This window comes from Argentina silus (assembly GCF_951799395.1).
Source record: "Argentina silus genome assembly, contig: scaffold_212, whole genome shotgun sequence".
In the NCBI taxonomy this organism is placed as follows: domain Eukaryota; kingdom Metazoa; phylum Chordata; class Actinopteri; order Argentiniformes; family Argentinidae; genus Argentina; species Argentina silus.
Genome location: NW_028152791.1, coordinates 429 through 14,529, shown reverse-complemented (window position 1 = coordinate 14,529; position 14,101 = coordinate 429). Strand labels below are relative to the sequence as shown.

At 51.1% G+C, this 14,101-nt stretch overlaps 1 protein-coding gene across 1 annotated transcript; it reads right to left on the bottom strand.

Annotated features, from left to right (window-relative positions):
• Positions 1-594: 594 nt before the first annotated feature.
• LOC310824628 (RING finger protein 145-like) lies at positions 595-11,245 on the bottom strand (the record flags this gene model as incomplete). The annotated part of the gene is made up of 9 exons (XM_083697890.1): positions 595-2,866; positions 3,119-3,475; positions 4,801-4,948; positions 5,376-5,558; positions 8,754-8,894; positions 9,127-9,302; positions 10,256-10,491; positions 10,715-10,806; positions 11,137-11,245. Coding segments are annotated over 9 exons (1,934 nt in total), but the record flags the coding sequence as incomplete, so codon positions are not given.
• Positions 11,246-14,101: the final 2,856 nt, after the last annotated feature.

Below are 14,101 nucleotides of genomic sequence, written 5' to 3'. Positions count from 1 at the left end.
CTCTATCCCTCCCCCTCTCCTCCCCTCCTCAGACCTCCCCTAACACCCTACACCCTCTATCCCTCCCCTCTCCTCCCCTCCTCAGACCTCCCCTAACACCCTACCCCCTCTATCCCTCCCCCTCTCCTCCCCTCCCCAGACCTCCCCTAACACCCTACCCCCTCTATCCCTCCCCCTCTCCTCCCCTCCTCAGACCTCCCCTAACACCCTACCCCCTCTATCCCTCCCCCTCTCCTCCCCTCCTCAGACCTCCCCTAACACCCTACCCCCTCTATCCCTCCCCCTCTCCTCTCCTCCTCCTCAGACCTCTCACCCCCTAACAACCTACATTATCATTATTAAAAATAAAATAAATAACATTTCCTCCTTTCTCCAGCCCTGTGACTGCCGATGTTCTTATGGAACGTTTTACTTTCACTTTCTCTTGAGACAAATGTACTTACTGTAAGTCGCTTTGGAAAAAAACATCTGCTAAATTACTTAAATGAAATGAAAAGTTTAAAACAAATTGTCTAAGACAACTTATTTGAAGCTAAACTGCAGGTTTTTAAAAGACAACAACCAACCAACCAACAGAGGAGACCAGAGAGAGAGCAGGTTAAAATTGGATGGTTTAATTTATTTCAGACATTCAGTTTTTGTAAAATAACAAAAAGGCGACCCAGGCAGACCTCACTGAGCCTCGTTTAAAACAACCAAAGAATGAGAAGAACATTAAAACAATCAAAAACAGGATGAGATGTGAGGCTTCTGCCAACACAAAGAAAAAACACCCCAGGAAAGGAAAGCATTTAAAATGCTAAAAGAAGAAGTCTTCCAAAACTCAAAGTCATGATTCATACATCTGTATCTCTCCCAATTTACCTTCAAGAAAATGTGCAAAAGCCACCAACTCATTACTAACTAATTAAAAAGGAGCATCTTAACCAGTTTGATCATACATTATATGTATTCATTCTCAAAACTGCAACAAAATGCTAAAATAATACTGTTGAAGGTAAATCGAGGGCACCATTCTCATTCCGCGGTTGTGGGCTGTTCACACCTCCAACCACCAGAGGGCGGTGACGTGCACACGCCAGCCACAGACCACTTCATACAGGTGTTGGTGCAGCACTTAAACACTGTATGGTCTATCAAAACTCCTTTTCATATATATATATATATATATATATATATATATATATATAAACGTACAGTATATATACACACATTTATATAGGGGGGGCCTTTGGAGTGTTGCTATAGTATAAATGATATTAGTGCAAATGCAGAATGGCATCGTAACCCAGGCGACCCGGAGAGGAACGCCCCCACGCTCTACAGGCTGCAGCGCGCTGGCCTAGCCTAGCCTAGCCTACGTGTGCGCAAAGCTTCTACATCAGGAGGAACGCCACCTGTCTGTCTGTCCTCCTCACGGTGAACGCCAGGGGAGGCTGGAGGAGGTAGACATCGGAGGACGGGGCTCATGATGATGCATGGGATGGAATGAGGAATGGTATCAAACGTGAGTGTCTGAGACCCGATCCTCTCTACGTTCCGTGCATTACAAGGAGCCCGTCCTCCGATTTCTACCTCCTCCAGCCTCTCCTGGGTGGGAGGACCGAGGGGGGGGGGGGAGCGGGGCCCAGCCCAGAGGGGGGGGAGGGGGAGGACAGCTTGAGTGACAGATCAGTGAGCCAATGACATTGTGGAGGGGGGGGGGTATAGAATATAGAATATAGAACTCTCTACAACTCTGACTTGATAAAAGACAACAGTACCATCCCATCCACAGTCCTCCGCTGGGTTTGTCCCCTGGAGGACACCGTAGTACCGGGAGGAGCACAAACCAACGCAGGTTCTCCCTGAAACAGCCAGATCAGACAGAGGGCCAAAGACATGGCGTCTCTGACAGCTGACTGGACAGGAGGAGAGGTCCTGGCAGCTGATTGGACAGGAGTTAGACATGAAATGAAAGAACAATGAAATGATAACAGGAGTGAGAATGTGTGTGTGAGAGTGTGTGTGTGAGAGAGAGAATGTGTGTGTGTGTGTGTGTGTGAGAGAGAATGTGTGTGTGTGTGTGTGTGTGTGTGAGAGTGTGTGTGTGTGAGAGTGTGTGTGTGTGTTTGAGTTTGGTAAAGATGTGACTGTCCAACCGTTCATCTCTGCTTCACGGTGTAGTTCCAACATTGTCCACTTGAGGCTGAATAGTCTGTAGCTTGTGTGGGTGGGTGGGTGTGTGTGTGTGTGTGGGTATGTGGGTGGGGCCAAGGCTCAGAGGCTGCAGGGGGGAGGAGACTGTTCTTCGTCACATGTTGTGGTGGGCGTGTCCTGGCGTGGCGTGGCAGGCCGGGGGCCTGACGCTGAACACACACTGTCTGGTCGGGGCTCACCACTGCTGCTGCCGATGGGGGGGGGCACGCACTCCCCCCACCGCACTTCTGGGGAGGGAGGCAGGGGAGAGGGGGCTGGCAGGTGAGGGGGGGGTGGGTGGAGACGAGGGGTCAGCCAGGGAGGGGGGGCCGTCTCTGTCCGAGGGGGGGGGGCTCGGTGGGGAGAGGGGGCCGTCTCTGTCCGAGAGGGCGGGGCTTGATGGGGAGGGGGGGCCGTCTCTGTCTGAAGGACCTTCCTCCGAGACGGCGGGTTCAGAAGTGTCCGTCTCCTCGTCGTCGACAGCAACGGCCGCTGGCTCTCCTTGTCCCGCCTCTGCCGGGTTGGGATTGGGCGGCGGGGCGTGGTGGGCGGGGGCGGGGGCGGCCTGTGGTTGGCTCTTGAGCTGGCCGTGGCAGAGGGGGCAGGTCTCCTGGACGTACAGCCACTTCTTCAGACAGCCGGCGTGGAAGAAGTGACAGCAGGGCGTGATGACAGCACCCTTCATATCCTACAGGGGGCGCCAGAGACACGGGCGTTAAAACACACACACACATCCACCCACCCACCCCCCCCTACACACACACACCCCCACCCACCCACCCACCCACACACACACACACACACACACACACACCCCCACCCATCCACCCACCCCCCCACCAATCCATCCACCCACCCCCCCACCCCCCGACCCATCCATCCACCTCCCCCAGCCCACCCAGCCCACCCAGCCCACCCAGCCCACCCCAACCACCCCTACCTGGTAGCAGATGGCACAGATGTCGTTGTGCCTCTCCAGCTGGGCGGGGCTGGCGGTGGGCAGACTCTGGATCTTGTGGACGGCGTCCCGGCGGAGCAGGAAGCTCTGCCAGCCCAGGTGGGCGCGGAGCCAGACGTTGTAGTATGAGTGGACGAAGATGATGGTGGAGCCCATGACCGTCCACTCGCCGAACACCGTCTCCGTCACGCCGTAGGCCACCACACACAGCGCCACCACGAACTCCAGCGCCCGGTACGCCCCATTGACGTAGTAGATGACATCATCCATGTTCTCCACGGGCTCCTTCCTGAACTCCTCCACCATGAACAGGATGTAGATCAGCAGGGTGCCCAGGACCTGGGGGGGGGTGTACAGTAAGGTGTCTGGACCTACACAGAGGTGTGTGTGTGTGTGTTAGCTGCAGAGAGGTGTGTGTGTGTGTATGTGTGTGTTACCTGCAGGGAGGTGTGTGTGTGTGTGTGTTACCTGCAAGGAGGTGTGTGTGTGTGTGTGTGTGTGTGTGTGTGTGTGTTACCTGCAGGGAGGTGTATGTGTGTGTGTGTGTGTGTGTGTGTGTTACCTGCAGGGAGGTGTGTGTGTGTGTGTGTGTGTGTGTGTGTGTGTGTGTGTGTGTGTGTGTGTTACCTGCAGGGAGGTGTGTGTGTGTGTGTGTTACCTGCAGGGAGGTGTGTGTGTGTGTGTGTTACCTGCAGGGAGGTGTGTGTGTGTGTGTTACCTGCAGGGAGGTGTGTGTGTGTGTGTGTGTGTGTTACCTGCAGGGAGGTGTGTGTGTGTGTGTTTGTGTGTGTGTGTGTGTGTTACCTGCAGGGAGGTGTGTGTGTGTGTGTGTGTGTGTGTGTGTGTGTGTGTGTGTGTTACCTGCAGGGAGGTGTGTGTGTGTGTGTTACCTGCAGGGAGGTGTGTGTGTGTGTGTGTGTGTGTGTGTTACCTGCAGGGAGGTGTGTGTGTGTGTGTGTGTGTGTGTGTGTGTGTGTGTTACCTGCAGGGAGGTGTGTGTGTGTGTGTGTGTGTGTGTGTGTTACCTGCAGGGAGGTGTGTGTGTGTGTGTGTGTGTGTTTGTGTGTGTGTGTGTGTGTGTTACCTGCAGGGAGGTGTGTGTGTGTGTGTTTGTGTGTGTTACCTGCAGGGAGGTGTGTGTGTGTGTGTGTGTGTGTGTGTGTTACCTGCAGGGAGGTGTGTGTGTGTGTGTGTGTGTGTGTGTTACCTGCAGGGAGGTGTGTGTGTGTGTGTGTGTGTGTGTGTGTGTGTGTGTTACCTGCAGGGAGGTGTGTGTGTGTGTGTGTGTGTGTTTGTGTGTGTGTGTGTGTGTGTTACCTGCAGGGAGGTGTGTGTGTGTGTGTTTGTGTGTGTTACCTGCAGGGAGGTGTGTGTGTGTGTGTGTGTGTGTGTGTGTTACCTGCAGGGAGGTGTGTGTGTGTGTGTGTGTGTGTGTTACCTGCAGGGAGGTGTGTGTGTGTGTGTGTGTGTGTGTTACCTGCAGGGAGGTGTGTGTGTGTGTGTGTGTGTGTTACCTGCAGGGAGGTGTGTGTGTGTGTGTGTGTGTGTGTGTGTGTGTGTGTGTTACCTGCAGGGAGGTGTGTGTGTGTGTGTGTGTGTGTGTGTTACCTGCAGGGAGGTGTGTGTGTGTGTGTGTTACCTGCAGGGAGGTGTGTGTGTGTTACCTGCAGGGAGGTGAGGATGCTAGATGAGATGATGATGAGCAGCCAGAAGTCCATGTGGAAGAACTGACAGATCATGTAGGCCATGTAGGCCGGGAACACCAGCAGGAACAGACACAAGCTCACTGCACGGAAGTGCTTCCATAGGCTCCTAACACACACACACCACACACACACACCACACACACACACACCACACACATACACACCACACACATACACCACACACCACACACACACACACCACACACACACACACTTGCTTTTAATCTTTAACTATTTTGACTGACTGCATTTGTTTGATGTTGTATTTATCCATCTGTTCTTGTTGGAATGTCGTGTCTATGTGTGTGTGTGTGTGTGTGTGTTGTATGTGTGTCTGTGTCTGTGTGTGTGTGTAGGTGTATGTGTGTGTGTGTGTGTTGTATGTGTGTAAGTGTGTGTGGTGTAGGTGTGTGTGGTGTAGGTGTGTGTGTGGTGTAGGTGTGTGTGTGTGTAGGTGTGTGTGGTGTAGGTGTGTGTGTGTGTAGTGTAGGTGTGTGTGTGTGTGTGTGTGTGTGTGTGTGTGTGTATATTACTTGTCTCGGGAGGCTCCCAGGGCCAGGACGATGGGGTCAGCGATCTCCAGCATGGACTGCAGGATGGAGGCGACCACGATGAAGAGGATGATGGAGAGGAGGAAGGCCCGGTGGATGACCTGCAGCTCTATCAGACCCGTCTGGACCGACAGGATCAGCAGTGTGATGCCCTCTGTCATTCCCCTGGGGACGGGTACGGAGGATGAGTATCCTGTCAGGGCTAAGCTAGCAGAGCGCTAATCTGGATGGCGCCAAGCAGGCTAACGACCCTGGAGTGGCTGGAAATCTGGACAGGCCCAACGACTTGAACCAGTTCTTCAACAGGTTTGACTCGGAGGGGCTCATTGTCTCCCTCCCCCCAGCTCCACCGATGACTCTCCACTCCATCCTCCTTCTCCTCCCCCCAGCTCCTCCAGCCCTGCTCAGCTACCGGACCAGCCCCCCTCCCCTCCCCTTGCCCTGTCTGGACCCATTCACACCTCTCACCTACCCCATTGTCCCATCCAATACCCTCTCCCTTCCCTCTCCCTCTCCAGCCCCTCTGACTCCATTCACACCTCCCCTCCTACATTTACATTTATGGAATTTAGCAGACTTTATCCAAAGTGACTTACAACAAATCCATTTGTTTAAGTAAGTGAATCATCTGAACATCAGTCATCATAGACAAAGTAATCAATGCTCAGACCAGGGGCCATTGGCAGTCCTAATGCCAGTAGGCTATATATATTTTTTTTTTTTAAAACATATTTTATTAGCAGGAGAGAACGTGTACAGGGGGGTAGTGGGGGTGAAGAGGTCTCTAGGGTTAGGGTTAGTACAGGGGGGTAGTGGGGGTGAAGAGGTCTCTAGGGTTAGGGTTAGTACAGAGGGGTAGTGGGGTGAAGAGGTCTCTAGGGTTAGGGTTAGTACAGGGGGGTAGTGGGGGTGAAGAGGTCTCTAGGGTTAGGGTTAGTACAGGGGGGTAGTGGGGGTGAAGAGGTCTCTAGGGTTAGGGTTAGTACAGAGGGGTAGTGGGGTGAAGAGGTCTCTAGGGTTAGGGTTAGTACAGAGGGGTAGTGGGGGTGAAGAGGTCTTTAGGAGGGACTGTTAAGATGTAGCTTGAAGAGATGGGTCTTCAATCTCCTCCTCCTCCTCCACCATTTCCTCACTTCACAACTCTTCAGTGCCCCCCCATCATTCTGCCCCCCGACACCACTGCCACAGCCAACGACCCCTCCACCACCCCCCACTCCAGTGTCTTCATCAGTACAGTTTAGGTGAAGAGAGAGCTGGGGAAACTCTGGGCCCTGACTTTGAGCCTGAGGGTGCTCAAAGTCTGCGCGGACCAGCTGTGTGGAGTACCCCAGTACCTCTTTAACCTGAGCCTCAGTCTGGAAAAGGTCCCATCAATGTGGAAAACATCTTGCCTGGTACTGGTACCAAATGTCACTCCTCTCCTCCACACCCTTCACTGGCTCCCAGTAGCAGCTCGCATCAGATTCAAGACCCTGGTGCTCGCCTACCGGGCGGCAAAGGGAACAGCCCTTCCCTACTTGCAAGCAATGGTCAGCCCCCAAACCCCTGCACAATCACTCCGCTCTTCCACCTCGGCTGCCCGCCTGGCACCGCCGCCTCTACGTGGATGCAGCAGCCGCACTATTCGGTCACGGCTTTTCACTGTCCTGGCGCCCCGCTGGTGGAACGAGCTTCCCACTGCTGTCAGGACTGCAGAGTCACTACCGATCTTCTACCATAGATTGAAGACCCATCTCTTCAGGCTACATCTTAACTGTCCCTCCTAAAGACCTCTTCACCCCCACTACCCCCCTGTACAAGTTTCTCTCCTGTAAATACATTTAAAAAAAAGAATAGCATTGTGACTGCCAATAGCCCCTGGCCTGGATGGATAGATGATTCACTGGTGACAAATGTATTTGTTGTAAGTCGCTTTGATAAAGGCGTCTGCTAAATGCCATGAATGTAAATGTAAAGAAAAGGAACCCCAGTGTAGCCTTGTCATACCACATCATGAAGACCATAGAAAGACTGGTGCTAGCACACATGAGGCCCCTGGTGAAGACATCCTTGGACCCCCTGCAGTTTTCCTACCAGGCAGACATTGGTGTGGATGATGCCATCATCTACCTGCTACACAGAGCTCACTCCCATTTAGATAAGGCTGGCAGCACGGTGACGGTCATGTTCTTTGACTTCTCCAGTGCATTTAACACCATACAGCCCTCACTACTAGCGGATAAGGTGCTGAGGGTGCAGGTGGACTCTACGAACTACCTGACAGGCCACAGTTTGTAAGGCTGCAGGGATGTGTGTCGGACAGGGTGGTGAGCAGCACTGGTGCCCCTCAGGGGACAGTTCTGGCACTCTTCCTCTTCACCCTCTATACCTTGGACTTCAGGCACAACACAGATACTTGCCATCTGCAGAAGTTCTCGGACGATTCTGCTATTGTGGGATGTGTCAGTGGAGGCCAGGAGACCGAGTACAGAGGACTGGTGGACAGTTTTGTTTCGTGGTTTGAGCAGAACCACCTGCTACTCAACATCAGCAAGACAAAGGAGATGGTGGTGGACTTTAGGAGGACTAGGGTCCCCCTGTCTCCTGTTTCCATCCAGGGAGAGGACGTGGAGGTGGTCCAGAGCTACAAGTACCTGGGGGTGCACCTGGACAATAAACTGGACTGGACTAGTAACACAGATGTCCTGTACAAGAGGGGCCAGAGCCGGCTTTATTTCCTGAGGAGGCTCAGGTCCTTTGGCGTGTGCAGGACTCTACTGAACATGTTCTACCAGTCAGTGGTGGCCAGTGCAGTGCTATACGCGGTGGTATGCTGGGGGGACAGCATCAAGGAAGGTAACACCGAGACTGAACAAGCTTATTAGGAAAGCTGGTCCTGTGTCACCCTGGACACTGTGGAGGAGGTGGCCAATAGGAGGATGAGGACCAAACTCCTGGCCATCATGGACAATCCCTCCCATCCCCTACATGACACAGTGGCAGAGCAGAGAAGCTCCTTTAGCAACAGATTATTACAACCACGTTGCACTAAGGAGCGCTATAGGAGATCTTTTCTGCCTGACGCAATAAGACCGTCCCACTCCTCCTCCGGCTGCTCCATCAGGGTGATCAGAGTCAGGCTGGGGGATGTTAAATCACACTGGACTGTTCTTACTGTAGAGAATGTTTCAGGTGTCTATTTTATTCTATTATTCTATTGTCACTTTATTTTGTTGTTGTTTGTGATGTAAGCTGCTATTACACCTTCATTTCCCCTCAGGGATCGATAAAGTACCATATCTCAGTATCTCTGTCTGTCTGTCTGTCTGTCTGTCTGTCTCTACATAGTGCTATCATAGGGCTAACCTAGCGGTGGCTAACCTGTGCATGGTGTTGTCGTTGAGGAAGGCCCGGTAGCCCTGCAGGTAGAACTTGCAGAGGGTGAGGACGCCCAACGCCACGAAGGACACGGTGAAGACCAGCCCCAGCAGGGAGTAGGGGGTACTGCAGCACTCTGCAATACTGGAGGGAGAGGAGGGGTTAGTGCGTGTGTGTGTGTGGGGTGTGTGTGTGTGTGTATCTGGTGAGGAACAGGAGTCTCTCTCTGGAGGTGGGCTGGTCTCTGGTGTGTGTGTGTGTGTGTGTGTGTGTGTGCGTGTACCTGGTGAGGAACAGGAACAGGAGTCTCTCTCTGGAGGTGGGCTGGTCTCTGGTGTGTGTGTGTGTGTGTGTGTGTGTGTGTGTGTGCGTGTACCTGGTGAGGAACAGGAACAGGAGTCTCTCTCTGGAGGTGGGCTGGTCTCTGGTGCTGAAGTAGGTGTAGATCTGCAGGGCGAACAGTACCAGCCAGAAACACATGAACAGAACCGGCAGGACCAGCTGATTCCACAGGGACATGCCCAGGGCCAACAACCCATACACCTCCACCACCTGGGGAGGGGAGGGGAGGGGGGAGGGAGGAGGGAGGGAGGGAGAGAGAGGGAGGAGAGGGGGGAGGGGAGGGTGAGGAGGGAGGGAGGGAGGAGAGGGAGGGGAGGGGGAGGAGGGAGGGAGGGGAGGGTGAGGAGGGAGGGAGGGAGGGGAGGGTGAGGAGGGAGGGAGGGGGGGGGGAGGGAGAGGGAGGGGAGGGGGAAAAGTTTTGGTTAGAAAGAGCAGAGCAACAACACTTTCACTTCATTTTTATTAGCGATGTTGTTGGCGATCAAAACCAGTTACTCTGTCATTACTAAATCTATAGTTTAATAAAGATAGTTACTCTGTCATTACTAAATCTATAGTTTAATTTTGGAATGTTTGAAATGTTGACAGAGTGGGGCTGGTGTCGTCTTCATCAGGGACGCAGGCTTGGAGCGACCCAACCATATTCATATTCCAGACTCATATTCATATTCATACTCCAGACTCATATTCATATTCCAGACTCATATTCATATACCTGATTCATATTCATATACCAAACTCATATTCATATTCATATACCTGATTCATATTCATATACCTGATTCATATTCATATACCAAACTCATATTCATACTCCAGACTCATTCATATACCAGACTCATATTCATATACCAGACTCATATTCATATTCATACTCCAGACTCATTCATATACCAGACTCATATTCATATACCAGACTCATATTCATATACCTGATTCATATTCATATACCAGACTCATATTCATATACCTGATTCATATTCATATACCAGACTCATATTCATATACCAGACTCATATTCATGTCGATGTTTAAACTGACATGTCCGTCAAATACACTCCTACAGAAACACATCAACACACACACACATACAGCTGTGGCTCTGTGCAGCTGTACCAGTTTACCTGCAGTGACGTGTATGTGTGTGTGTGCGCGTCTCTCACCTGTACCAGCTGGCGGTAGGCGGTCTTGGCCAGCTTGTAGGGCACCAGCAGGTTGGCAGCGAGGACGTAGAGGACCTGCAGGCCGGTGAAGACGGTGGCGATGTGGTTGATGAACACGATGGAGTCCAGAGGGACCAGGCACAGCCGCGCCACCAGGGGGAGCAGGTGAGCACAGAACAGCCAGACACGCTTGGTCTGCATCACACACGAACATAGGGTACACACCACCAGCTGACCTAGGGGAGAGAGACACACACACACACACACACACACACAGTAAGGGAGGGGGGAGGAGAGGGAGGGAGGAGGGAGGAGGATTAAAAGACAGAAAGTACCACAGCAACACATCCTCCACATCTGTCTGTCTGTCTGTGTGTGTGTATGTATGTCTGTCTGTGTGTGTGTGTGTGTGTGTGTGTGTGTCTGTGTGTGTGTGTGTGTGTGTGTGTGTGTTCTCACCTATGAGGGCAGTGGTGAAGCGGTTCATTGACAGGGGCTCCAGGTAGAGGGGGCCTTCGTACCCAGAGTCCAGCTCACTGCGAACGTAATCCCTACACACACACACACACACACACACACACGGAAATCAGGATCGTGAGACTTTAAAAAAATAAACAAAATAATAATAATAATACTAATAATAATTAAATGTGTGTGTGTGCATGTATGTATATCCATGCCTGTCCGTCCCTGTGTGTCATGTGTATGTATGTCTGTGTGTGTGTGTGTGAGTGTGAGTGTGCGTCCCTGTGTGTGTGTGTGTGTGTGTGAGTGAGTGAGTGTGTGTGTGTGTGTGAGTGTGAGTGTGAGTGTGTGTGAGTGTGTGTGTCTGAGTGTTCGTCCCTGTGTGTGTGTGTGTGTGAGTGTGTGTGTGTGTGTACCTGGAGACCTGGTGGCCGGTGAAGAGCAGTGCGGCGGTGAGGACGTACAGGTAGAGACGGACCAGGTGCTGACGAGGCAGAGTCAGCAGGACCACGCTGACAATGTAACCTGGGGGGGGGGGGGGCAGACGCAGACGTCAGAGGGATACTCAGGGGGGGGGTCTGCTCCTGTGGACATGTCTGGCTGAGATGACCGGCCTGGTGGAAAGCACAAACCAACAACCAACAGGACTACACTACCCAGCATGCCATAGACCAGGCATGTCCAAAGTCCGGCCCGCGGTCAGATTTCACACGGCCCGCAGCTTCGGTTTTATAATGTATTCTTTATGGCCCGCTAGGACTGTCAAACAGAATAAATAAATCGTAAAAGGTTCAAAATGCAATTTCTCCTTTCACGGCACGGTGAACTCTAACTATCTGGCTCTGTGACCTTGCTGTGAACACTTCTGCTAGTTTCTGCCAAGGCGCCTGGAAATTAAAAGAGGAAAGTTGACAGTGAGGGCCGACGCTTCCAGGACAGATGGGAATTACAATATGTTTTCACTGAAAATCGGAGCAATTGTGTTTGTCTAATTTGTCAAGAGACTGTTACCAAGTTTAAGGAATTCAATGTAAAGAGACACTACCAGACAAAACATGCTAACGCATACGACAAGCTAACAGGGAGTTAGCGCGCTGAAAAAGTGAAGCAACTCCAAGCTGCTTTGGCCTCAACAGAGACTCTTCACGCGGCCCTGTGAGTCAAATGAAAACGTCACCAAAGCAGCTACGAAGTGGCCATGTTAATCACAAATATGGCAAACCTTTCACAGAGGGTACGTTTATCAAAGACTGTGTCATGAAAATGGTGGAGAACATTTGCCCTCGAGAAGAAGCAAGAATTTGCTAATGTTTGCCTGGCTCGTAACACTGTGGCACGGAGAATAGAGGACATATCATCAGATATTCAGAGACAATTGGGGGACAGGGGGAGTGACTTTTGTTAGTGGGATTATTACGATGGCGCCCTGCCATGGTTGGTGAACGAAGTGGATTGTCCACATTGATCTGCAACAAAGTCAGCGAAGGAGGATGGGTAACGCTAATTGTACTCCACTGTATAATTCACCAGCAGGCTCTCTGCGCAAAACATCTCACATTTGATCATGTTATGTGCCATAAGTCCAAGTGCATATATTTATAACTGTATTAAACTTTTGAATAGGTTTGCCTGCTGGTGTTACGTACCTGTAGATGTGACAGAAAATATTACTTTCTGAACGATCTTGTGAAAGACAAGAGCAAGAGTCATATGTTTTAAACTTAAATGTTAACAGACTTTGCATTACTCATAATAAGTCATGTTTAAAATGAACATGAGGTTAAGATTTTTAATCAACTAAATGGAAGTTTCAAGGTATTTCATACAGTTCGTTCTATGTTATCTGACTCCAGATGTGAAAGAAAGGCAGATTATTATTTATTTTTTTTCTTTTTATTTGTTCACGCCTGAGTGGCTTACATTTGGTTCCATTGCAATTAAAAAAAATGGATTTGTATGTAACTTTTATTGTTAAAAAAAATGTCAGAAGGGACCATGGCCCCCGGGCATCTTCACATTATCAAATCTGGCCCTCTTTAAAAAAAGTTTGGACAACCCCTGCCATAGACCTTCCCACCAGGGACTACACTACCCAGCATGCCATAGACCTTCCCACCTAGGGACTACACTGTGTGTGTGTGTGTGTGTTCCCCGCTTTCTGGTCAGCGTGGAAAAATTCAGTTTGAAGTTCCAAAACAACAACATGCTCCCTCCCTATAATAATAATAATAATAATAATAATAATAATTTAACCCCCTGAATAGACTTGCAGAGTGGGACATCAGCTGTAGTGCCACCAGACACAGAACAGCCCAGACAGAAACAACATGTTTCTATAGACACAGAGAAAGAGAGAGAGAGAGAGAGAGACAGAGACAGAGAGAGAGAAGAGAGAGAGACAGAGAGAGAGAGAGAGAGAGAGACAGAGAGAGAGAGAGAGACAGAGAGAGAGAGGAGAGAGAGAGCAGAGACAGAGAGAGGAGAGAGAGAGAGAGACAGGAGAGAGAGAGAGAGAGAGAGACAGAGAGAGAGAGAGAGAGAGACAGAGAGAGAGAGAGAGAGAGAGACAGAGAGAGACAGGAGAGAGAGAGAGAGAGAGAGACAGAGAGAGAGAGAGAGAGAGAGACAGAGAGAGAGAGAGAGAGAGAGACAGAGAGAGAGAGAGAGAGACAGAGAGAGAGACAGAGAGAGAGAGAGAGACAGAGAGAGAGAGAGAGAGAAGAGAGAGAGAGAGAGAGAGAGAGAGAGAGAGGAGAGAGGAGAGAGAGAGAGACAGAGAGAGAGAGAGAGAGAGAGAGAGACAGAGAGACAGAGAGAGAGGAGAGAGAGAGAGAGAGAGAGAGAGAGAGATGTTCCTACATGATACCAACTGCCATTCTGCTGAGCAGCATTAGCAGAAGCCCATGAGGAGGACACACACACACACACACACACACACACACACACACACACACACCACACACACACACACACACAGGTTCAGTCAGCTGTGCTCAGCCAGTTCATCAGCACATACCAGGCTCATTGTCTCATCCTCCATCTTCAGCCAAGTCCCAAAGCCAGCAGACACACACACACACACACACACACACACACGATGATCTCAATGAGACTAAACCTGAATAAATGACCTAGGCCTGAAGGCTGGTTACCAAGGCTACCAAGGCCTGTAGGCTGGCGTGTGTGTGTGTGTGTGTGTGTGTGTGTTGGTGTGTGTTTGTCGGTCTGTAGGCTGGTTTAAAGGAGAATGGCCTCTTTGAAGGGGGAAAGGAGGATGACACATCAACCCCCCCCCCCACACACACACACACACACACAGAGGGCATTGTGTGGTGCCCATCCAGTGAGAGGACAGGCCTGGAGCTGCTGAACAACTGTCAC